Source organism: Anabrus simplex, chromosome 2 (genome assembly GCF_040414725.1).
Source record: "Anabrus simplex isolate iqAnaSimp1 chromosome 2, ASM4041472v1, whole genome shotgun sequence".
In the NCBI taxonomy this organism is placed as follows: Eukaryota; Metazoa; Arthropoda; class Insecta; order Orthoptera; family Tettigoniidae; genus Anabrus; species Anabrus simplex.
Window position 1 is genome coordinate 978,656,832 of NC_090266.1, and position 27,379 is coordinate 978,684,210.

The window sequence follows — 27,379 nt, forward strand, 5'->3', positions numbered from 1 at the left end:
AGGGGCCGATGACCTGGATTTTGGACCCCTATAGACTACAAGTACCATCAGTTCAGTATTGTGCTCTACAAGCAGTCCGTTAGTCAGTAGTACTATTATTTAACGCTAGGTTCTGGGAATGTGGGCATTGCGGGTCGGATCCACTGATTGTTTTAAATTCATATCCACCCATTCATTCTTCGTCCTCACGTTTTGAATTGTGGTCAGTGGAGGATTTTGGACTTTTAAATTGTCATTACATTTCATCTTATTTCATACCATTAGGGGCCAGTGACCTAGATGTTAGGCCCCTTAAAACTACAAGCATCATCATCATCATCATCATCATCAATTTTCTGAGGTCTATTTTCTAGAAACATAGCCACCCTTTCAGTTACTCTTTTGTCTAGTCCAATTGTACTCATTTTTGCCAGTAATCTCCCATGATCTACCCTATCAAATGCCTTAAATAGGCCAATCGTAATAGAGTCCACTTGAGCTCCTGAATCCAAGATATCTGCTATATCTTGCTGGAATCCTACAAGTTGAGCTTCAATGGAATAATCTTTTATAAACCCAAACTGCCTTCTTTCAAACCAGTTATTAATTTTGCAAACATGTGTAATATAATCACAAAGAATGTTTTCCCAAAGCTTACGTGCAATTCATGTCAAACTGACTGGCCTGTAATTTTCAGCTGTATGTCTGTTATCCTTTCCTTTATGCACAGGGGCTACTATAACAACTTTCAGTTCCATTGGTATAGCTCCTTTATACAAACAATAATCAAATAAGTACTTCAGATATGGTACTATATCCCAACCCATTGTCCTTAGTACATCCCCAGATATCTTATCAATTCCAGCTGGTTTTCTAGTTTTCTATTTTTGTATTTATTGTAAATATCGTTGTTATCCTAGGTAAATTTTAATACTTCTTTAGTACACTGGCAAAAAAAAATATCCAAACACTATGAAATAAGGAATGTAGAATAAGGAAATTTTGGCAATATATTTGTCAACGTAACATATTTAATTGATTAAAGGTACAAAACAACAGGTTAATATCCATGCGAGAAAAGCCATCACAAATATTAATAACCGGTGTAATCGCCTGACTATTGACTGCAAGTATGCAAACATCCATGCACTGTGTCGTACAGGTGCCGGGTGTCAGCTTTTGCATGGAGTTCCATGCCTGTTGCACTTGGTCGGTTTATAAAGGGACGGTTAATGCCGGTTGTGGATGCCGCTGGAATTGTCGTGCAATGATATCCCGTACGTGCTTGGTTGGGGACAGATTGGGGGATCAAGAAGGCCAAGCCAACATGTCAACATTCTGTAGAGCACGTTGGGTTACAACAGCTGCATGAAGGAGTGCATTATCCTGTTGGGAAAACCCCCAGGAATGCTGTTCATGAATGGCAGCACAACAGGTTGAATCACCAGACGGATGTACACATCTGCAGTCAGGGTGCATGAGATAACTCCGAGAATGCTCCTGCTGTCATAGGAAATTGCTCCCAGACGAGAACTCCTGGTGTAAGTCCAATGTGTCGATGCCGCAGACTGGTGGAATTCAGGCACTCACCTAGCCTCCTCCTAACCAACACACGGCCATCACTGGCACAAGGCAGAACCAGCTTTCATCGGGAAAACACAAAGCACCTCCATTCCATACTTCAGTGAGCTCTCGCTTGACACCGCTGAAGTTGTTGACGGCAGTGGTTTGGGGTAAATGGACTGCATGCCGCAGGATGTGTGGCTCAGAGCTGTCCTGCAAGTAACTGATTTTGAACAGTTGCTTGCATCACTGTGGTGCCAACTGCTACTCGAATTGCTGCTGCACTTCATCACAGCCACATGCCGAATACGGCGGTCCTTCTCGGTGGTGCTATGGGGACGTCCGGAACCTGGTCTCCTTGCGAGCGTCGCTTCTCGTGACCACTGCTGCCAGCACGCATGCACAGTGGAGACATTCCTGCCAAGTCGTTCTGCAATAACATGGAAGATAAGTTCACCTTCACGTAGCCCTATTATACAGCCTCGTTCAACAGCAGTGAGTTGTTGATTCTGGCCCCTTCATCATCGTAAAGGCATTCTTGACACACTCACAGTCACTTCATCCAATCTCACAGGTAACTAACTCTCTCACACAGTACAGCCCCCATTTAAAACAAGCCTGATGAGCAACATAATGGGACCGCTGCTAGCACCACGCTAATACAATTTGTGGGAAATTTGAATCAACTTCATCTTTCAGATGTATAAACATGCCTACCAATGTTCATTAATCCAACACAGCCCCTTCTTGGCGTTTGGATATTTTTTCCCACCAGTGTATATAGTCACTTCCTCTCTTTGGACATTATCCCTGTAACAAACAATCTTTACATATTGCTGACTGAATACTTCTATCTTTTGAAGATCCTCACATACACCCACCCCCCTATTCATTAATGATTCCTGGATGTCCTTCTTGGAACTTTTCCGCCTTAAAGTACCTATACATACCCTTCCATTTTTCACTAAACTTTGTATGACTGCCAATTATGCTTGCCATCATATTATTCTTAACTGACATTTTTTGCTAGATTCAATTTCCTAGCAAGTTCCTTCAGTTTCTCTTTACTTCTACAGTAATTTTTAACTCTGTTTCTTTCCAACCTGCACCTCCTTCTTAGTCTCTTTACATCTCTGTTATAATGTAGTGGGTCTTTACCAATCTTTACTAGATACAAACTTGTTTTCATATTCCTCAACGTTTGCTTTAAACCCATCCCAGAGTATGTTTACATTTTTATTTACCGTATTCCACTCAACATAGTTACTTTTTAGAAACTACTTCATGCCTGTTTTATCAGCCATATGGTACTGTCTAATAGTCCTACATTTAAGACCTTCCTTTCTATCACATTTATTTTCAACTGTGACAAAAACAGCTTCGTGATCACTAATACCATCTATTACTTCTTTCCCTATAGAGCTCATCTGGTTTTACCAGCACCCTGTCCAGAATATTCTTCCCTCTTGTTGGTTCCATAACTTTCTGAATCAGCTCTCCTTCCCATATTAACTTATTTGCCATTTTTTGGTCATGCTTCCTGTCATTGGCATTACCTTCCCAATTGTCATTTGGTAAATTGAGATCACCCGCTTCAATCACGTTCCTTTCCGTATCGTTTCCCACATAGCTGATTATCTCATCAAATAATTCTGAATCAGCATCAGCGCTACCCTTTCGAAGTCTGTACACTCCAAAGACATCAAGCTGCTTGGAGATGAGCCTTACACTTAGAATTTAATGTTTGTCGTCTTTAACTTTTTCGTAGCTTACAAATTCTTCTTTCACCAGAATTAGTACTCGCCTCCTACCATTCCTATTCTATCTCTATGATAAACACTCCAGTTCCGTGAGAAAATTTCTGCATTCATTACATTATGTCATTTCTCCTATTACAATATCTGGTAAGTATATATCTCTTAAATTAATTCTATTTCTTTCTTTACAGTACTTTACAGTTCAACACTAACATTTTCATGTCATTCCTACTTGACTTCCAGATTCCTGTACCCTTATCACTGCCCCCTAGACCACCCCGTTCCCTGAATGTACCTCCCTATAATCCTTCTAAACATATTTCCTAACTTATACGGACCACTGCGATTTAAGTGAAGGCCATCTGAACGCAGATCCCTATCTCCTATCCACTCATTAGGATCTTGAAATCTCACTCCCAGTTTTTCCCATATACCCACTCCATAGTCTCATTTAAATCTCTTATCACCTTGCAGTCAGTATCCCTCCTACACAGTATTCCACTGATAACAATCTCTGCTTCCTTAAGCTTCAGCCGTGCTGCATTTACCAGATCCCACACATCCCTAACTACATTGGTTCTTATATCTGCTTGCCTTACGTTGTTGGTACCAACGTGAAACACTACCACCTTCTCCTTTCCCTCCTCCTCTTCTACTTGCAGTATTATCTCATAAAAGTGACTGCTGCCTGCATTATGCAAGATCACATAAATGTTGTTTCTTTCACAATATTTTGCTGCTAAATACATTTATTACAGATCTTAAATATCATAATTCAGTTTTTAAGGATAATTTTGATATAATTCATATAGACTTGGTGATAAATCTTATGCTGAGAAATGTTTAAAATATTTTGTATAATATTAAGATTTCATTGTACTTTGTAGCTTACAATAGCTCAAAGGGTGCATGAAATAATAATGGCTGATTTTTGCCACCTAAATTCATGTTTATTCCAAAAGTATGGTACATGATATGTTATTTGAAATAGTGTGCTTTGGAAACTACACCCCTATCCCACTGTCAGGTAAAATATGGATTCTGCAGTAGAAAAATAGAGGTTCTTATGAAGTAATCCAGTCATTGAGCAATTTTTTTTTTGATATCCGCAAAAGTACGGTAGTGCTACTCGGAAAGGCCATGTAGTAGCAACTGAAACAAATGGTAAACTGATGGAGCAATGTCCAGAGAATAGGATGGGTGTTTTACATCTCATCTGAATGTCCTCGAGATTTCTTTCACTGGGTTGGCGATAATGCAGTGTGGTGTTATCCTGGAGATGGGTGACCTTTTCATATCTTGTGGCATATTGCAGGCATTTGTCGGTGAATACATGTTTCAGCTTGAGTAATTGCCATTGATACTGTTCGGCATTGTTGGTTTTACCTGGTTGCAGCAGCTCATATTATCTCACACCAACTTTGGGTTGAGGTTGATGGTTCACCAAGACGCACCATGATTTCTTGCACTTGTGATATTCGTAAGTAATCCTGTTTTCATCGTCATTTACTATTCCATGCAAAAAATAATAATAATCTATTACAAGGTCTCTTTCCTTAAGTTGGAACCTATTTTCACATTCAGGAGATAGTGGGTTCAAGTCCCACTGTCGGCACCCCTGAAGATTGTGTTCCATTTTCACACCAGGCAAATGCTGTGGCTGTACCTTAAGGCTGTGGCTGCTTCCTTCCAACTCGTAGCCCTTTCTTATCCCACCATCACCGTAAGACCTATCTGTTGATTCACAACTAAGTATTTATTTATTTTCCACCTAGTCGATACAATGATTGCCTAAGGCAATTTAATGGTTAAAAGTGGTACATGTTTCATATATTATCAACATCTTCAGCCACATAACACTGTTTAGATGAAAAATACATAAACTGACAAAGTAATGCTTTAGAGGAAGTGTCCTTAAAATTAACATAAGATTGACAACATTAAAACAAACAGAAATCTCTTGAGATTTTTGTTTGTTTTAATCTCTTGAGATGTTTGTTTGTTTTAATGTTGTCAATCTTATGTTAATTTTAAGGACACTTCCTCTAAAGCATTACTTTGTCAATGTATGTATTTTTCATCTAAACAGTGTTATGTGACTGAACATGTTGATAATATATGAAACATGTACCACTTTTAACCATTAAACTGCCTTAGCCAATCATTGTATCGACTAGGTGGAAAATAAATAAATAAGTTGTGAATCTATTGAAGTGCGATACGGACCATGAAGCTAATTTTATGTAGACCTATCTGTGTCGGTATGATATAAAGCAAAAGAAAAAAAGAAAGGAACCCATTTTCTGAGCTTTGGGATCATTCCCACTGCTTTCAAAGATTTGATAACAGTTGGCTTGTTGACATGTAGTGTTTCTAACAACTCTTTGAGTCTCTGGCATGAATCATCTTCCAGTAGTGACTGCCCAGGGCTCTCTTTGCCCTTTATGTCAAAATAGTTTTCTTTGAAGCATCAAAACCCAATCTCTGTAAGTTGTTTCCAACAGAGCATTCTCTCCATAGACCTCTACTAGCAAACAATGACTTCCAGCAGCAGATTTCTTGAGATGAATGCAGAGCAGTGATGCTTCCCTCAAATGATCATTATTTGGTATTGAAACCCAGCATTTTCAGTGTGATAAAAGCTTTATTGCAAAAGAATGATACATGATGCATCATCCAATATAGAGAGATTTGGAAGCTACAACCTTTTTCAACTGTTCAGGTAAAATATGGATTCTACAGTATAAAAATACAGGTTATTATGGGGCAGTCCTGTCATCGTCATGTTGTTTGCATTCCAATCACATGTACACAAACCTACTGTGCTGGCGTAGCAGGGGGAGAGGTGATACTCCCACGTGGCGTGTCCCAGGTGGCGGATAGTGGGGTCTTAACCAGCTTGCCGGCGGACTTGAGTGAAATAAAATAGCTCTTGCGGACCAAACACACAACCGCCTGTGGGTGGGGGATGCAGGCAAAGAATACACCCACGGTATTCCCTGCCTGCCTTAAGAGGCGACTAAAAGGGGAGACCAAGGGATGATCGAATTTGAACCATGAGACTACTTGTAATTAGTACCACCAAGCGGGGATCACCATGGGTCGCCTTTACTTGCGCATAGTACCACTATGTTAGGTACACAATAGGTTTGTGATTAGTAGCGACAGTGTGAGAATCAGGGTGGGTTTTACAGTACCTGTGGTTAGTAACACTATATGAGCAACACCATGGGTGAGCGACACCATTGGTTTGCCTTGCCTGTGATTAGTACCCACTATGTGAGGAGCACCATGGGTGGTACGAGTCCCTGTGATTAGTACACTTACGTGAGGAACACCATAGGTTTGCGTTGCCTGTAAATGGTGCCGCAATGCGAGAAACACCATAGTTCTGTGCTAAATGTGCGTATTACCTTACTTGTGAGTAGTACCATAATGTGTGGAATACCATGAGTCTACGCTACTTTTGAATAGTACCGCAACATGACAAATACCATGGTTCTACTTTACTAGCGATAAGTACCATTATGAGGGGCGATGGCCTGGATTTTGGACCCCTTTAGACTACAAGCATCATCGATTCAGTATTGTGCTATAGAAGCATTCCCTTGATCAGTACTACTATTGTTTAATGCTAGTTTCTGGGAACGTGTGGCATTGCGGGTCAGATCCACTGATTGTTTTAAATCCATATTTATCCATTCAATCTTCATCACGTTTTGAATTCCTGTCAGTGGATGATTTTGCACTTTTAAATTGTCATTACATTTTGTCTCATTTTGTACCATTAGGGGCTGATGACCTAGATGTTAGGCCCCTTTATACAACCAGCATCATCATCATCAATCACGTGTCACCTCTTACAGCCTACTGACAGTACTTACATGCGCAGCATGAGTCACTTTTGGCCCAGTCGACATCGCACAACTGGTGCTCACTATTGGACAACAATGAGAATTAATAAAAGCACCTTATATTTTTATTGATCTATTATGTTTCATAATTTTTACACTGTCACTATTGTTGTCATTTAGATGATGATTATCTGCGGCTATGCATTCCCTTAGAATGACTTTATAGCGAGAGAAATATAATCATTGTCATCTTTACCAAAATAGTTTCATGTACATTTCTTCTGATAATTCAGTTGATTCAAAGTTGTTGTTAGTTTCAGAGATGTAATGACATTTGTGTGTTCTAATCCTCTGTCATGCAGGCTTAATGTGTGTGTGCTAAAAATCAACTGAAATTAAAATATACTTTGAAGAGTTTGTTGAAAGCGTGTGATTAACATCTCCTGTATCAATGACAGAAGAATGGGTTGCATGATAATCTGGAAATACTTGGTGTAGGTTAATATTCTCTGATGAATGGAAATTGTAACTTGGTGAGTGTGTAAATGGCTATTGCTTACTCCAAGAGGGGCATGATAGCTTAGTAGCAGACACTGGCTTCTCACCAAGGTGGCTGCAGTTCGAATCCTGGCCAAGGCATGTGGGGTTTAAAAGAATGTAAAACTATGTCCCAGTGGTTCTGATTCCACATAAAACTGGTTGTCCCTTGGCTACGATCACAATATCAATGGTCATGTAGAACTACAAGCTTGCTTGCTTTTCTAACTCCAAGGCAGAATCTACTTACATTACTCGAAGTGGTGGATTGTCATTCAGCCTTCCAGATCATTAATCTTCTATTGAAAACTAAGTCATTACAGAGTGTGATTAATCTCTCCAGGTGATTGATCTGCTCCTTGGTTGAACAGTCAGCGCAGGTCTTTGGTTCGAAGGGCCCTGGGTTAGATTCCTGCCTGGGTCAAGGAATTTAATCTTAAATAATTAATTCCCTTGGCCTGGGAACTGGGTGGTGATGTCCGCAACATCCCTGCAACTCATACACCACACACGACACTATCCTCCACCACAATAACATATAGTTTCCTAACATTGCAGATGTCGCGCACCCTCGTCTGGTGGTCTACCTTACAAGGGCTGCAGCAGGCTAGAAATAGTCATACAAAATTATTATTACCGACCTGATATGGGCTTTTGGGCTTATGCTGTGTCAAGAAATCAAGGTAAAACTCAGCATACTGGCAAGGCTCTTGTTATCTGGTTATCTGGTTATCTGGTTATGGTTATCTGTCGATCGCATTATTGCTATACAGGCTGAACGAAAATTGAATCAGGTGTCATTCAGACAGAAATCTAAGTTCCTCTGATTGACTCAAAAACAGGCAGTCTCTCGCACTAACCCAGATGCTAGCAAAATTGTCGTCAATCTTTCCAAGTAATCCTTGGACAAGAACCAAACAGCAGTTCTAGCTAAGGGACTTAATTTCACTGTCGCTCCCTCTAAAATTCCCACTGAGGAGGTAATTAATTCCATTGAGGCAGCCATCCACAAACTACCTATGGATGAGGCTGAGGAAGTACGACAGAAATGTGTGAGACTGATAAGGGCTGCTGCTGTACCCACGCCTAATTTAACAAGAGGCGAGAGAAGAGCTCTGAAGGAACTTTAAGGAGACCCTGAACTGAATATAATAAAAGAAAATTTATTTTAACTTCAACCTATTCAATACAGTACAAGATGTTAACGTATTAGTTAAACATCGTTAAAATAGTTGAGACATGTTTCGCCCCTTCTGTGGGGCATCATCAGTCACATCAATACCTCAAAATTCTACCAGACGTCTGGTTGAAAATTGTAAAAATATGTTGCATGAGTGAATACATTAAAAAATATTTACAAGGTCTTATCATTAACAAAATATCAAATTGGTTAAAAAATGTTACACTAGTGAACACGTTGGTTAATTTTCACTTAAAACAAGGCCGTCATATGTACAGGTATTGAGGTATTGATATGACTGATGATGCCCCACAGAAGGGGCGAAACATGTCTCAACTATGGTAACGATGTTTAACTAATACATTAACATCTTGTACTGTATTGAATAGGTTGAAGTTAAAATAAATTTTCTTTTATTATATTAAGATTCTTTCAATACGGAGAAAATGATTTTCATTACTTGTAATGACCCTGAACTGACCGTTCCCTCAGCTGATAAAGGTAATGCTATGGTGGTAATGGACACGGACGTGTATAAGAACAAGGTCTCGGCTATGTTGTCAGAGCCTGTTTACAGACTGAGCTCACATGACACTACCACTCGTGTCCAACAGCACTGTGAAGCTCTTAAGGCAATCCTCAGTTTTGAAAGAGGAGGCTAAATACCTGACTCCGGGGGATGCAGTGCCACCTAGATTATATGGACTTCTTAAAATCCATAAAGAAGACATTCCCCTCAGACTAAATGTTAGTGCAATAGGTTTTCCTACATATGCTCTGGCTAAATACCTAAGCAAGTTGCTTCAGCCACATATAGGACATACTGAATCATACGTTAGGGACTCTCTGTATTTTGTCAACAAGTTGTCAACCATAACTCAATGCACTTCTGGTGAGCTTTGATGGTAAGTCCTTGTTCACTAAAGTGCCGATTGACTCGGTCATGTCTCTCATTGAACATATTTTCCCTGAGGACATTGCTAAGATATTTCACCAGTGCATGACTTCAAGCTATTTTGTGTGGGGTGGGCAATTTTACAAACAGACGGATGGGGTGGCTATGGGAAGTCCAACTCTCACTGGTAGTGGATAATTTCTTTATGGAGCATTTTGAGAAGGAAGCTATTGCTTTGGCGCCCATCAAACCTATGATTTGGTGGAGGTATGTTGATGACACATTTGTGGTATGGACAGAAGGTCCTGAGAAACTTCATGTATTATTTAAACCACTTAAACCAGCAACATCCTTCAATTAAATTCACTGTGGAGATGGAGTCGGAAGGATGCCTTCCTTTCTTGGACGTCCTGGTAAGAAAGAAACCGGACGGCTCCTTAGGACATACAGTCTATCGTAAGCCTATCCACACAAATCGCTATCTCCATGCAGATTCTCACATCATCCAGTGCAAAAACAGTACATTCTCACGACACTCACCATGAGAGCGACAGGAATTTGTGAACCATCAAATATCCAGGAGGAGATGGGTACACACGGTCACGTTCAAGGTTAATGGTTACAATGATGTACAGATTTATAGAGACCTGCATCCCGGAGGGACAACTAAGCAAAGCTCACAGAAAGAAGTAGTGAAGGGAACTGCCTACCTGCCTTACATTCACAATACCACAGACCGAATTGCCAAAGATCTCACAAGCGCAACATAAAAACCGTGTTTGGCACCGTCACTAAAATTGCTCACAGTTTAGGTAAAAGCAAGGACAAATTGTCCCCACAATTATACCCTTGGGTGTGCAAAATTCCCTGTACTTGCGGCAAGGTATAAATTGGCCAAACATGCTGGTCCGTTGGGACTTGCATCAAGGGACATCAAAGAAATATGCATCTCAACCAGCCAGACAAGTCAGCAATAGCTATCTGGTCATGATGTTATGTTCCAAGACGTTCGAGCTCATACCCACACTAAACACTACAGGTCTAGGATTATACAGGAGGCTGTGGAAATACAAATAAATCCTAAGAGTTTCAACAGGGACAGTGACTATTGATTAAGTAATACGTGGTTGCCAGCCATTAAGCATTTACGTAGATAGTTCTCTTCCCTGCCCTTTCTATATTGTTATTTCGTTTTGGTATTTTCAAAATTCATACATTCATCATCACCAGATGGTTCATTCCAAGCTATGTGTTATGTGTCATACTTTCATAACGTACACTGACTGACAGAGCAAATGCAACACCAAGAAGGAGTGGTTCGAAAGGGATGAAAGTTGGGGAAAAAACAGAGACGGCACGGACGAATAATTGATGTTTATTTCAAACCGATATGCAGGTTACACAATGCGCACGGCATCGACTCAGTAGGATGTAGGACCACCGCGAGCGGCGATGCACGCAGAAACACGTCGAGGTACAGAGTCAATAAGAGTGCAGATGGTGTCCTGAGGGATGGTTCTCCATTCTCGGTCAACCATTTGCCACAGTTGGTCGTCCGTACGAGGCTGGGGCAGAGTTTGCAAACGGCGTCCAATGAGATCCCACACGTGTTCAATTGGTGAGAGATCCGGAGAGTACACTGGCCACGGAAGCATCTGTACACCTCGTAGAGCCTGTTGGGAGATGCGAGCAGTGTGTGGGCGGGCATTATCCTGGTGAAACAGAGCATTGGGCAGCCCCTGAAGGTACGGGAGTGCCACCGGCCGCAGAACATGCTGCACGTAACGGTGGCCATTTAACGTGCCTTGAATACGCACTAGAGGTGACGTGGAATCATACGCAATAGCGCCCCAAACCATGATGCCGCGTTGTCTAGCGGTAGGGCGCTCCACAGTTACTGCCGGATTTGACCTCTCCACGCCGACGCCACACTCGTCTGCGGTGACTATCACTGACAGAACAGAAGCGTGACTCATCGGAGAACACGACGTTTCACCATTCCCTCATCCAAGTCGCTCTAGCCTGCCACCATGCCAGGCGTGCACGTCTATGCTGTGGAGTCAATGGTAGTCTTCTGAGCGGACGCCGGGAGTGCAGGCCTCCTTCAACCAATCGACGGGAAATTGTTCTGGTCGATATTGGAACAGCCAGGGTGTCTTGCACATGCTGAAGAATGGCGGTTGACGTGGCGTGCGGAGCTGCCACCGCTTGGCGGCGGATGCGCCGATCCTCGCGTGCTGACATCACTCGGGCTGCACCTGGACCCCTCGCATGTGCCACATGTCCCTGCGCCAACCATCTTCGCCACAGGCGCTGCACCGTGGACACATCCCTATGGGTATCGGCTGCGATTTGACGAAGCGACCAACCTGCCCTTCTCAGCCCGATCACCATACCCCTCGTAAAGTCGTCTGTCTGCTGGAAATGCCTCCGTTGACGGCGGCCTGGCATTCTTAGCTATACACGTGTCCTGTGGCACACGACAACACGTTCTACAATGACTGTCGGCTGAGAAATCACGGTACGAAGTGGGCCATTCGCCAACGCCGTGTCACATTTATCGTTCGCTACGTGCGCAGCACAGCGGCGCATTTCACATCATGAGCATACCTCAGTGACGTCAGTCTACCCTGCAATTGGCATAAAGTTCTGACCACTCCTTCTTGGTGTTGCATTTGCTCTGTCAGTCAGTGTATATACAATGGTTATTCGTTTCTATTAATTTCTTTTACCACATTCATACCTGATTCATCTGATGTCCTCTCTGTCATTTCTAACAAGTGATGGGATATTCGATTTATGTTACTGACATGATTCATTTGATTCCATTCACGTTAGTGAATCAATACAGTGAGACAAATCATGGCTCATTAGACCCTATTGCATCTGTGTACTGATAAGACAGCAGCAACAACATTCATCGCTTGCTACTGCCATATTGTCTTCATTCTATGAACTGCTTTTCTATGCATCATCTAGCTTTCAGATTCATGTTTCTCCTGTAGCCACTTCTTCACATCAAGTTTTGATGTTACTAAGCCTTTCGCCCACAGTGACAACTCCATTAACTAAGTATATAGAGTTAGATGAAAAATATTTGTACGCACAAGAGCTGTCACACAGGTAGACGATTCCCTATCAATTGTTTGCCTAGTCTTTTCTTAATTGATTTCAAAGGACTTGGAAATTTCATTATATTCTTGGTAAGTACATGATACAAAATACATATCTTAAAAATCAAAATGCAGGAAAAATAGGTACTTGTACAGTACTATACATGCTTATTACAGCACAAAACTTATGTAGTTAATAATAATAATAATAATAATAATAATAATAATAATAATAATAATAATAATAATAATAATAATAATAATAAAACAACTCAAATGTTATACACTACCTTATCATTTTCTACAGTTCTCTGAAAGTCACAACTCTATTATTTATACAGAATTAGATTTAAACATACCTGTGTGCACAATAAGTAGCCTACATATTAAATATAAATGAAATAATTTGCTTTACGGCTTGACGTTGCACCGACACAGATTGGTCTTATGGTGACAATGAGATAGGAAAGGGCTAGAAGTGGGAAGGAAGCGGCTGTGGCCTTAATTAAGGTGCAGCACCAGCATTTGCCTGGTGTGAAAACGGGAAACCACAGAAAACCATCTTAACAGTTGACGATGGTAGGATTCGAACCCACCATCCTTTGAATGCAAGCTCATAGTTACGCAACCCTAAATGTATGGCCATCTAGCTTGGTCATCTTTGAAAATGTCTTTTTCTATCAGCAGAGGATTTTCTTAAATCGTCATATTTTGTATAGGCTACCCAACATGTAATGCCCGCTGGTTTTCTGATTAACATCTTTTTATTTAAGCTATTGCATCAGTCCACTGACTTACTCGCTGTCCATGTACACTGGTGATCTCGTGAATGGATTATTGAAATATTGTGCAATGATGCGACATACGAACTGAGAGAAAACCGAGTAGTTCTTCCCAATATAAAATAGACAATTTTGAGTGGCCATGAGCATGACTTATAGGGTAGGCTAGATAATAATAATGTTATTGGCTTTACGTCCCACTAACTATTTTTACGGTTTTCGGAGACGCCGAGATGCCGGAATTTACAGTAGTCCCGTAGGGGTTCTTTTACGTGCCAGTAAATCTATCGACACGAGGCTAATATTTGAGCACCTTCAAATACCATCGGACTGAGCCAGGATTGAACCTGCCAGTTTGGGGTCAGAAGGCCAGCGCAACTAGTTATAAAAATACTGATTGATTAAACAAATATGGTAAATAGAATAACCTAATAGCCTACCTACTTACAAGCTAGTTACTTTGGAATTATGTTTTGACTACCTTTTTAACACTGCAAATAAATCCGTCTATTATTTAAACCTCCCTGTAAGAAGAGAACAGTGAATACATGTGGGTATTATTTTCAAATGAGCTGAGCATGAGACTCCGTTATGGTGTACGATTCTTTCAGTGTGCCATAGCTCTATATATATCGTCTTAAACAATTTAGTGTATCGACAAGGTGGAAAATAAAAAATACCTAGTTGTGAATATGTCCAGTGTACCGATAATGAACCATGTGTGTGTTGTGTCCCACTGATCCGTGACTCTGTCCGATTCTTTCAGTGTGCTATGGCTCTGTACGTTTCGCTGCAGCGGAAGTTCGGCTCACTGCCAATGTCCAGTGTCTCGGTAGTGAGCCGGGTATGTATTGTGTCTCACTGATCCGTGAGTGCGCCACTTATCACTGTCTGCTGCGAGTCAGTTGAATCTTGTGCCATGAGCTTGCCGTTCCTGTGAATTGATTCACTCGAACACTTGAATGAATTGATACACTGCATTGAATCATACACACGCACACACGATGTGATAGAAAATCTTAATTGGAGCTTAATTGTCATCAGCTCCCGCTTGGAGCGCTGTGCCAGCATACAGCGAGCCACCTGGTGACGAACGAGTATACCACTACAGCTCTAACAGTAAATCATTCTTAAATTCAGACCCTCATTATTGTGGAAGTCTTCCTCGTGAACAGTCAAGATTTTCTTCTAAAGACACGGAGCAAATTTATCTGCAAAACATAAAGAATTTCACCTTGTTTACTTGACACGGCATAAGCCCAAAAGCCCATATCATGTCTACAAGTACGGGCCGTGAAAGCATCAATGTTAACATCGTTCGTTCATTCGTTTACATCGATACGACCAACTGTGGACTACGGTTACACAAGTTACCTGCCTCTCTTTCTTAGGCTTACACCTCGTTGTTTACATTGTAACCAAAGGTTTTTCAAACTCACACTCCTTTTCATCCGTTCTTTTGCTGAGATGTTCTGTGGTTTAGCAGGTTCATTCTCTGGATCATTCCTCAACTCTGCAACATATTTTCTAAAGTTGATCCTTTCCATTATGTCTTCTGGTCTTACATCATTTACCTGCATGTCTTTGTGGACCTCCTTCAGCCGGCAGGGATGTGATTTTCACTTTTCTTGGAAAGTGAGTAATTTGTGCATCAGTCTCTCTGGGTACATCATCATCATCATCATCATCATCATCATCATCATCATCATCATCATCATCATCATCATCATCATCATCGTTATTATTATTATTATTATTATTATTATTATTATTATTATTATTATTATTATTATTATTATTATTATTATTATTATTATTATTATTATTTAAGCTCAGTAATGACAGGGTATTAGTCTGGAGATTAGACTCCCAAGCTATGTACTTTACTTAGGTACAAGCATATAGTTCTTTGTATTCATCTAGAACATATATTCTAGAAGTAGGTAGACCACTGCATGTTTAAGGTGTAGAACTAGAAAGGTAAACAGTTAAGATACTCGTTATATTATATATGATAGATATTATATATTTTGGAACTTCAGCAACTTCATGGTTTAATTAAAAGTTATTTTACATTATTTTCAATCCAACTAAGCTTTGGAAATATGAATTTATAGAAGCTTATTTCATATAATTATCCCCTTATATGTTGTGAGTTATTTACACGCAATGGATATTTCTGCCTCTACTGGCAGCCCACTGGTATTCAAAATTTATATGCCTGTAATATTTTCCATAGAGCATTGAAATCCATGGTGGTTCCAGGATAAGCCTGCAAGTGCTTACTCCTAAATCCAGTACATAGTGGTTGTACTGTGGACAGTCTCCTTACTTGCACTTCTGAGCTGCAATTAAGAGAAGGAGCTGTTGTGAATGTTGAAAGGATCATAGGTATGAAAAGTTTCAAGTTTGTGTGGTTTTGGTTTCTTGATGAATAAGAACCTTGTATCATAAAATGTAATCCCAAATGCTTGTTTATTGCATTTTTAGTCTGTTTTTGATAAGATCAATGTAGTGTGCATGTGAATCTGTTACTCGTAAAATATTGGTGTGAAGAACAAGGTGTGAACATTTTTTAATTCACAAAATAGTCTATAGTTCTTACTGTGCACAAGCCTGTAGGTACCCTTTGACAGTAGGCATTGTCCCTAGACTGGTTATATTGTGGAGTCTTTGTTGGTTATGGAAATATCATCTGAATGTGTGGTAGTTGACGACTATCATTTGGAATTTTTCAGATAGTTTACAGTTTGCTAGTCAAGCTGTAGGTATTTTGATGGCATTTTAAGAGTACTTAAATGTGACAACCTTGTGCCATCCTGTAACATGAAGTACCTACTGGTGCTTCTGCAAAGGACCCTTGATGAATGTAGGGAGTAATTATTACAGTCTCCCAGATCAGTTCTCTTAAAACAAAATATCTGTGTTTCACCAGAGGTTGGCATTATAATGCCTGGGGAGTTCTTGTGATGGTTTGTGGTATTATCTGATAACTTTTATTTAGAATGCATAATATACATTCCCTTATTGTCATGTCAGGATTCAACCCATAAATGGCTCCTGCTGATGTGAAGGAATAGGGCTGTAAAGTTCTATTGAGGAGTTATGTACAAGTTTGTGTTACAGTGAGAATGGTTTACTGATTGGCAAAGCTTGCTTTACATTTGAATGGACTCCTGATATATTAATGAGTCTTTGAACAAAGGGAGTATACCTAAAATTAGTGGTGGTGGTGACTTCAGTAGCTCTTCACTTCTCCTAAAAGGCTGTCATATTCAAGGTGTTTACATATACTTATCCGAACAGTGTACCCTAATATAGTATATTCATCTAAACATTAAACTCAGTCTTTATCTCAAGTGATATAAAATATGTTAGTTGTGTATTAGTTACAGTAGATTTTATTATTTTAATCTCATACCTAGGTTAATGGAGGAATGGGCTTAATAACTTTCTGTGAAAGACTTTCAAAAGTTGTTAACATTTTCTGTAAAGTGAAAAATTATTCATAGTGACATGACAAAGAAATTAATGCCGTTTTCTGATTCTGCTTTCAGGGAAGCTATTTCCATGTGGTCATCAGGTACAGGTGGAGCTGGGATCTTTGGTGCTGGTTCATATGCTGGACTCACTGCTCTTGGTCTTTCTCCATCACAGTCACTTCTTATAATGTTAGTTGTACCTGTCGTTATGGGAGTGTCGTAAGTATCTCACTTTTGTTGCTCTTTCCTACTTGACAGACACAATCCCCTAATTTCCAAACACTTCCGATCATTCAATTTCAGATTTTGGTGTATTCTTCAACATCCTAACCAGACATTATTGCTTTGGTGTGAAGCTGAAGTTTCAGTGGAGACTAGAGATGAAACAGGTGGTGAGGATGGGGCTAATTCAAGTGAAATTAAATATACTAGGATACTTTGGGAGAAATTGTGTGATATTCCTCCTCTTCTTAAATATATGATACCCTTAACTGCTGTATACTTGTTTGAGTACTTCATCAACCAAGGCCTGGTAAGTAAATATTGCATAATTTTCTCTGTAATGCCATATGTAGGATAAGTGGAGAAAATACTCCGATACTGAAGTGAATTATCCGATATAGGATATACTGGTTCTGTTACTAATCTGAAAAAGTACAGAGCTAATAGTCAGGAATAACATTAATTGCATACACTGACTGACAGAGCAAATGCAACACCAAGAAGGAGTGGTTCGAAAGGGATGAAAGTTGGGGAAAAAACAGAGACGGCACGGATGAGTAATTGATGTTTGTTTCAAACCGATATGCAGGTTACACAATGCGCACGGCATCGACTCAGTAGGATGTAGGACCACCGCGAGCGGCGATGCACGCAGAAACACGTCGAGGTACAGAGTCAATAAGAGTGCGGATGGTGTCCTGAGGGATGGTTCTCCATTCTCTGTCAACCATTTGCCACAGTTGGTCGTCCGTACGAGGCTGGGGCAGAGTTTGCAAACAGCGTCCAATGAGATCCCACACGTGTTCGATTGGTGAGAGATCCGGAGAGTACGCTGGCCACGGAAGCATCTGTACACCTCGTAGAGCCTGTTGGGAGATGCGAGCAGTGTGTGGGCGGGCATTATCCTGCTGAAACAGAGCATTGGGTAGCCCCTGAAGGTACGGGAGTGCCACTGGCCGCAGCACATGCTGCACGTAGCGGTGGCCATTTAACGTGCCTTGAATATGCACTAGAGGTGACGTGGAATCATACGCAATAGCGCCCCAAACCATGATGCCGCGTTGTCTAGCGGTAGGGCGCTCCACAGTTACTGCCGGATTTGACCTTTCTCCACACCGACGCCACACTCGTCTGCGGTGACTATCACTGACAGAACAGAAGCGTGACTCATCGGAGAACACGACGTTCCGCCATTCCCTCATCCAAGTCACTCTAGCCCGGCACCATGCCAGGCGTGCACGTCTATGCTGTGGAGTCAATGGTAGTCTTCTGAGCGGACGCCGGGAGTGCAGGCCTCCTTCAACCAATCGACGGGAAATTGTTCTGGTCGATATTGCAACAGCCAGGGTGTCTTGCACATGCTGAAGAATGGCGGTTGACGTGGCGTGCGGGGCTGCCACCGCTTGGCGGCGGATGCGCCGATCCTCGCGTGCTGACGTCACTCGGGCTGCGCCTGGACCCCTCGCACGTGCCACATGTCCCTGCGCCAACCATCTTCGCCACAGGCGCTGCACCGTGGACACATCCCTATGGGTATCGGCTGCGATTTGACGAAGCGACCAACCTGCCCTTCTCAGCCCGATCACCATACCCCTCGTAAAGTCGTCTGTCTGCTGGAAATGCCTCCGTTGACGGCGGCCTGGTATTCTTAGCTATACACGTGTCCTGTGGCACACGACAACACGTTCTACAATGACTGTCGGCTGAGAAATCACGGTACGAAGTGGGCCATTCGCCAACGCCGTGTCCCATTTATCGTTCGCTACGTGCGCAGCACAGCGGCGCATTTCACATCATGAGCATACCTCAGTGACGTCAGTCTAGCCTGCAATTGGCATAAAGTTCTGACCACTCCTTCTTGGTGTTGCATTTGCTCTGTCAGTCAGTGTAAATAGAATAGTACCATCAGTATTAAGAAGGTATTTTGCTGTGAGTAACATCTTCAATATGTAATAAAAAGCTGTGTGTAAACTTGGCTCTGAGAGACCAGACTATCTGAGATTTGTGACTGATGACCAAAGATGTCCAAAGTCTCAAAAACTACTGTACTGCTGTACTACCCTAATATTATCCTAGATAGTGTGCATCACACCTCGATTAACTGAAACATCAGAAAATAATGATAATAGTTGGAATTTTGGATAAAATTTGTCATCATCCTCCTTTCCCCTTTTGCTGTTCAGGGTATTTAAGACACCTCTCCACCTTCCACTCTCCTTCCACCATTCCTCTTCCATTATTTTGCCCAGTCCAAGTTTCTTTTTCTTGCACTCCTCTATATTGAATCCATGTACCTTGTTCTACGTCTCCCTCAAATTTAATCTCCATCATTATTTTGGTATTCCTTTTTGCTTCATCCTCTTTGCATGTCCAAACCATCTTAGTTTACTCCTATCAATTCTTTCATTTGGGTTTCCCATTCCACATCTTTGTTTCTCAGTCTCAGTCTGTCTTTCCTATCATACTTCTTAGGTATTTAATTGTAACAACTTGAATTCTACTCTCCTCCCCACTTGTTGGTGTTGAGGTCTCAGCCAGATAGGCCAGTGTGGGTGCAGAATAAATTTTGTACATTATATCTTTACACTTATCCCGGATAAGGTTTCTTACACTCTGGTAGAATGCATTGCCCTGTTACACTCTCTAATTAATCTCCGTGTCCAGCCTTATATTCTGCATTAATTAACTCCCTAAGTATTTGAATTTGCCAAAAATTTCAGGGCTTTGACCACCAGTTTTCACAATGCCTTTCCCGTGTCTTTCTCCTCTTGATATCACTATGATATTGCTTTTCTGTGCGCTGATTTTCATTCGTACGATATTTTTCAATTTTCTCATTCACTGCATCAGATTGTTCTTGTACTTCTTTGCTGTTCGTTCTCCAGACCACAATATCATCTGCAAAAGCAAAGAAATCCTGTGCACCAAGCACACTGGATGAAAGCCATCTTATTGCATGCACATTTCTCCCGGCCAGTATTCTCCTGAAAGCAAACCTGGTTTATGTTCATGAAGACACGTCTATCCGCGGTTAATTTCGACACATACCACGTTTATGATATCATTGTCTGTAATAATGGTACCGACAGCTGATTATGTACAAGGCTATGAATCTTTACAGCATCAGCTTGATGATGAAGTTCTCGGTATGTTTCAAAGAGTGTGTCACAGTTTTGGAGCTTTCCAATAGAGTTCTTAACTGGCGAAAGAAATAAATATCACATGGTTGGCACATGGGTGTGCACTTCACCAGAATAACTTTCATCGTGCAAGTTGGCCGGCTTTCGTCATCCACGGATGTAGAATCATATACAGCCATACCAGTTTGTCCACCCCATGAAACCAGTAACAAGCAAATTTTTTTTTTTCCATGACAGATTTTCAAAACATGTTGCAGGTACAACTTGTGAATGCCGGCTGTCAATTTACCGGATTTTGAACATGGTCTTTACACATTTCTGTGAGATGATTTACTTATTGTGCCACTCTCACTCCAAATTTGTTGGTACCTATGTCCCTGTAGGTATAAAAAAATTCGGTAGCAATTTCCTAGAAAGTGTTAGATAATATTGCACCGTGTAAGAATGTGTCACTTTATTAATATTACCGACCACAACAATGGTTTCTTTTGCAGCCTTATGGGACAGAGTATTTGCAGCCCGTTTGGTTGTTATTGATAACTTAATCTGGATCAAATGGTTTGACAAGAGGTACTATCTGCTTGTGGAAGAGCTCTACTGCTTTCAGCATATATTTGTACATCGCGTAGTATCCTTGAACGAGACGTGACTTTGCTGGATTCAATGTTTTTTTCTTGAAATCTGTATCTTGTAAGCCATCATTTTATTTTTAGAATCTGTTTTACATCGCACCAACACATATAGGTCTTATGGAGACGATGGGATAGGAAAAGGCTAGGGGTGGAAAGGAAGTGGCCATGGCCTTAATTAAGGTACAGTCCCAGCATTTGCCTGGTGTGAAAATGTTATTTTTATTTTTATTTTTATTGATAAATGATAACCCACTAAAACATCTGGAGTGGCCAAGATGATGCATAAATTCAGAGAATTTAACACAGATAAGAATATCCTAACCCACATTCCAGAATTTTAAATCGAGTAACCTTCAGTGGGATTCATTAAGCACTAATGCAAAAGGTGTGGAATTTTGTTCATAAATTAAGCAGGGTGAATTTTTTAAATGTGTGGCTACTTCAGGTTGGCTTGTTTATCTTTCCTTGCAATGTAAATTTTGATACCTTCTTTAACATTCATTGATTTGCTTTTATTATTGATGTGTAAAATTTTTGGATCTGTGTTGATGTTTGTGAGGTGGTATAAGCTGTCATATATGTGTTCACCAAATACTGAGTGTCCATTGTATCTAATTGTGTTTTTATATTCTTCGTACCTGGTGTGCAATTTATGTTTTGTCTGGCCAATGTACATGGCATTATAATTTGATTCTTGGCATTTAGAAAAATGTTTTCTTTATTCAGATTGCATTTACCAATTTATTTCTGTAATGTGTTGTTTCTTCTGAATGCTATTTTAAATCCTTTCTTTTTGAATATGTTAGCTATTTTGTACATATTTTTATTCATGAAATTAAGAATCACATATTTATCATAATCGGGTAGGGGTTTATTTATGTTTTTCCATTGTAAATCAAGTAACCTTCAGTGAGATTCATTAAGCACCAATGCAAAAGGTGTAGAATTTTTGTTCAGAAATTAAGCAGGGTCTACTGTGTTGGGAATATGGTTGTTTTCTACCGCGATTTGTTTTATTATTTGTATTTCGTTGTAAATATCATTTTTTCACATTGGTATAGTTATTGCTCTGTTTATCATTGTGTTCAGTCCTGCTAACTTGTGAGAGGTAGTGTGGTTAGAATCGTTGTCTTTTGTGTGTGATGTTTGAGTTGGTTTCCTGTATATCTTGTAAGATAGTTTATCTTTACTTCTACTGATCATGATGTCCAGAAAGGTGATCTTCCCATTTGTTCTCACTGCTATTTAAGAATACATTCTGTATTATTCCCGCTAATGGTGAACCTATGGCTAATCTTTCGTTTTGTGAATACATTTCATTGTTAAACATGAACGTGTTTTGGTGTAATGTTATTTTTAACAGATTGATTATTTCTTCTGTTTCTCATCTTGAATTGCTTTCCTGTAGATATTTTTCTAAAAAGCTAACAAATTCATCAGCAGTAAAGACAAGAGATCAGACGCGACCCAAAACAAGCATTCAAGAAAACAGACTTACTCCTCACCAAAGGAGAAAAAAGAAAAAATTATAATTACGAACCCCAATCCCAACACTAAGAGCACTCCCCAACATACACAGTGACATATGTCCCATCACACGAATAGAAAATTTCCAAAACAGAGCATATTACAATGTAAATAAATTTCTCAGCAAATTGTTAAAAGAAAAGATAAAAATTAAAAATGATAGGTCGGTAAAAAATATAGAACTAAGGAAAAATTAAATAAACTGAAAGTAACAGACAGCACTATGAGGATATCTTTTGACATAACCAACATGTACACCAACATACCAATAAAGGGTTGACTTATTTCCTTTAATTCCAGGTGGAACATAGGGCCTTGACGAAATTTCTTCAACTTGCTCTATCTGCCGCCAATGCTTTCACCTCCCTCCATGTCTAGTTTGCTCCAGCAATCTCCTTGTCTATGGTTCTCTTCCAGGTAATCCTCGGTCTGCCTTGCCTGCGACTGCCTTGTGGATTCCAACTCAATGCCTGCCTTGTGATACTTTCTTGTGGTCTTCTCAGGGTGTGCCCAATCCATCTCCATTTTCTTCTCATTATCTGTTCCTGTATGGGACTTTGACTTGTGGCCTCCCAAAGGTCTTTGTTTGAGATGGTCTTTGGCCACCATATTCTCATAATGTACCTCAAACACCGATTTATAAAAGTCTGTAACCTTGTGGTAATGTCTTTGGTCACTTTCCAGGTCTCACTTCCATAATGTAACACAGATTTAACATTTGAGTTGAATATCCTTAGCTTTGTTTTTATACGAATGTGAGGGGATCTCCATATTGGTCGTAACTGTGCAAAAGCTCCTTTGGCTTTATTGATACGACTCACCATATCTCTAAAAGCACCTCAATCCTGGCTTACCATGCTTCCTAAGTAGCAAAATTCCTCTACCCTTTCTATATCCATTCCATCTAGAGTCAAGCTACAATTGTTACGATGGTTTATGCGCATTTCCTTAGTCTTTTTGTTATTAATCTTTAAGCCTACTTCTTTAGCTTCTGTTTTTAAGTCATGTCTGGCTCCAAGGCTAAATGGTTAGCATTCTGGCCTTTGGTCACAGGGGTCCTGGGTTCGATTCCCGGTAGGGTCTGAAATTTTAACCATCATTGGTTAATTTCCCTGGCACGGGGGCTGGGTGTATGTGTTGTCTTCATCATCATATCATCCTCATCACAACCCGCAGGTCGCCTACGGGTGTCAAATCAAAAGACCTGCACCTGGCGAGCCAAACCCATCCTGGGATCTTCCGGCACTAAAAAAAGCCATATGCCATTTTTTTAAAAGTCATTCAGTTTGATTTCCATGTCCCGAAAACATTCTTCAAGAAGACAGAGATCATCCGCATAATCCAGTTCTTCCAATCGGTTATTCAGTCCCCACTGAATCCCACGCTTTCTGTTCGTTGCCTCTCTCAGCATACAATCCAGTGTCATGATAAAGAAGATTGGCGACAGTAGACATCCTTGTCTTACTCCAGATTTTACAGCAAAAGGTTCAGGCAGCTTCCCTTTATGTTCTACTTGACAAGTATATCCATCACCTGCGTAAAACGGACTATCTCTTGTGGAATTCCAAACTTTTCCATAGCATTCGACATTTTCTTCCAGTTGTCAGGGTCAAAGGCCTTTTCAAAATCAATGAAAAGTGTATACAGAGATGTCTGATACTCAGCAAATTGTTCAATGATTAGTGTTAATCCGATCCACAGTAGACCGACCTTCTCTGAAACCTGCCTGTTCTTGATGTAGTCTCCTGTCAACGGCTATGCTTATTCTGTTCAGTATGACTCTTGACATCACCTTTCCAGCATAAGAGAGCAACGTTATTCCCCTCCAGTTATTGCAATCTGACAGGTCACCTTTCTTCGGTATTTTGATGAGGACACCCTTTTTCCACTCCTCAGAAAGGTCTCGTTCCATATTAGTGTTAGAAGTGGCTCCATGATTTCCGCTGTTAAATCTGGACCTACCTTTAGGGCTTTTGGGATAATGTTATCTACACTTGGTGCTTTGCCACTCTTCATTTGTTTCACTGCTTGTGCACTCTCTTGTGTTGGTGGTTCTACCGAGATATCTGGATCCAATATAAAAGGCCCGTTATTGGACATTATAAATTTTCGAGTTAACTCATTCCTGGTTGCCAGCATTTCGCCCCCACGTGCTAGGTTGGGCTCATCAGCTGGTACCTAGCACACCCACCAAGACGCATGGCTAGTGCATACCGTGGAGGCCACTGCTTAAGCTACTTGAAGCCTCCAGCAGTGCCAAAGCACTATGAGAGTCTTTGTCTCACTACCAAAAATTGATGCCTGCTTGGCCATCAGATGATATAGATGTTGATTTCCATTGGGAATCTGAAATATTTGTCCTGAATGAGTAAATTTATAATACCAATATAAATGGTCCGTTATTGGACATTATAAATTTTCGAGTTAACTCATTCCTGGTTGCCAGCATTTCGCCCCCACGTGCTAGGTTGGGCTCATCAGCTGGTACCTAGCACACCCACCAAGACGCATGGCTAGTGCGTACCGTGGAGGCCACTGCGTAAGCTACTTGAAGCCTCCAGCAGTGCCAAAGCACTATGAGAGTCTTTGTCTCACTACCAAAAATTGATGCCTGCTTGGCCATCAGATGATATAGATGTTGATTCCCATAGGGAATCTGAAATATTTGTCCCGAATGAGTAAATTTATAATACCAATATAAATGTTCCGTTATTGGACATATTAGAAAGATTAATGTATGAATGAAAATTTGATGTTGTTCGGGTCATCAGTCTATAAACTGGTTTGATGCAGCTCTCCCTTATCGATAGCCTGAGTTATATTTACCAGTGAAAATATGCTACATATTGGTGTGTTCTTTAAATTCTTGAATGAGACAGGATTCTGTTATTTCACTCTAATTTTTAGGGTTTCACAATTAGAACACTAAAAAGGTCTGCTTTAGAAGGGTACTAGTATCAGTACACATTGCTTCGATATTCAGTCCTGAGAGTTCAGCCAGTACCCACATCAAGAGTTCGTACTGTTCATTTAATAGGGAACAAACCAGCTCCTACGCTGAATGGGTCTGCATCCTGGCCATCGGCTCAGAGGGCCCTGTGTTCAATTTCCGGCCGGGCCGACAATTTTTGCTGCATATGGTTAATTCCTCTAGCTTTGGGACTGGGTAGTTATGTTCGTTTTAATACAATTCCATTCATATACAAACAATACACCACACTACCAACCACAAAGAAACACAGAATAGTGAATGCATGCCTCCACATAGGGATGGCATCAGGAAGGATATCCAACCATAAAGCTGTGCCAAAATCCATGCCAAATGCCGACCCCAAAATAAAGAGGGGAAAAGGCCAGGAATTTTTTTATTTTTAAAGTTTTTTTTACAATTTGCTTTAAGTCACACCAACACAGATAGGTCCCATGGTGACGAAGAGTCAGGAAAGGGCTAGGAGTAGGAAAGCAGCAGCCGTGGACTTAATTAAAGTACAGCCCCAACATTTGCCTGGTGTGAAAATGGGAAACCATGGAAAACCATTTTCAGGGCTGCCGACAGTGGGGTTTGAACCCATTATCTCCCGAATGCAAGCTCACAGCTGCACAACCATGACCGCATGACCAACTTGCTCAGTAAGAAGAAGAAGAAGAACAAGAAGACAAAGAAGTGCAAAATTTTTCCAGATAACTGCTTCACCCCAACTATTCAGAGAAAGCTGAATAACCTATAAAAGAAAAAAAAAAGTGAAAATAAAAGTTTGATGCAGGGTGAACCTTCAGCAAGTGATAGGCCTACGTTTTACAAAGAAGTAAGTCACTACACAGAGAGATGTAAATGCACCCATGATTTCATTTTTTCTTACACAATTAGTGGGTATAAATTGTTTACACATTACATGTCAAACTGAAATCATGCAAGAAGAGAGAGAAGAGCTGTCGACCAGATGAAATTAAGATTGGTGCTTTCTAAGAAAATAAGTGAAGATAAAGGTTTGATGCAGGGTGAATCTTCAGCATACCTGCCAAGCCTTCCAATTTTCTGATTTATTTTTAATTCTTCCTGTTTTTGACCAATATAACCTCCAGTATGGTCAATAATCTTTCCCTAGGATAAAGGATAAATTCGTATGTGCTTGTGTAATTTACCCAACCTCATTTTCAAGCGTATTTATTCGATGCTTTATTTCACGAGTGTATTGTCCGTCACCTTCGTGTATCGTGTTTCCTGCTTGCTACAGCAGCATGTGTGCTTTGCGGCTGGGGATTCGGGACGGCAATCGTCCTACAAGCAAGAGAGACTAGCGTGCGCTAGCGACTCGGTTAATTGGGACGAAAGAATAAGTTTCGTAATGTGTGGTTCGCACACCATTAACATCGTTTCTGTGCGTAATTCCATTGGAGTTGTAGGCCACGTGTTTTTCCTAGCGTTTCTGTGCTTTTCCCCGTGTCAAAGTCGTATGTTAATAATGTATGAGACATACTGATCTGTTTGGTATTTTGTGGTTTCGCGTATTTCAGTGCATTTTGTTCATTCTTACTTCATAATTTTAATGAGTTGAATGAATTTCAGGGAGTTGTGTCGGTGACATTTTCTGCTATATTCTCTTCACGTTATGGCCAAAAAACATAAGAAACGTTATTTCCAAGTGTTCAGAGATAGGTAACTATAAAATTAAATTTCCGTTCATTTTACAGTGTAATAAAGGAAACTGATGCATT

At 40.6% G+C, this 27,379-nt stretch overlaps 1 protein-coding gene across 10 annotated transcripts in view; it reads left to right on the forward strand.

Annotated features, from left to right (window-relative positions):
- The window catches only part of Cln3 (CLN3 lysosomal/endosomal transmembrane protein, battenin), a 514,530-nt gene that overhangs the window by 239,245 nt on the left and 247,906 nt on the right, over nt 1–27,379 (forward strand). For all 10 annotated transcript variants that reach the window (XM_068226355.1, XM_067141800.2, XM_067141802.2 and 7 more), the window contains 2 exons: nt 17,218–17,361; nt 17,446–17,674. In XM_068226355.1, coding sequence (XP_068082456.1) covers nt 17,218–17,361; nt 17,446–17,674 — 373 coding nt within the window. The remainder of the gene's footprint in view (nt 1–17,217; nt 17,362–17,445; nt 17,675–27,379) is intronic.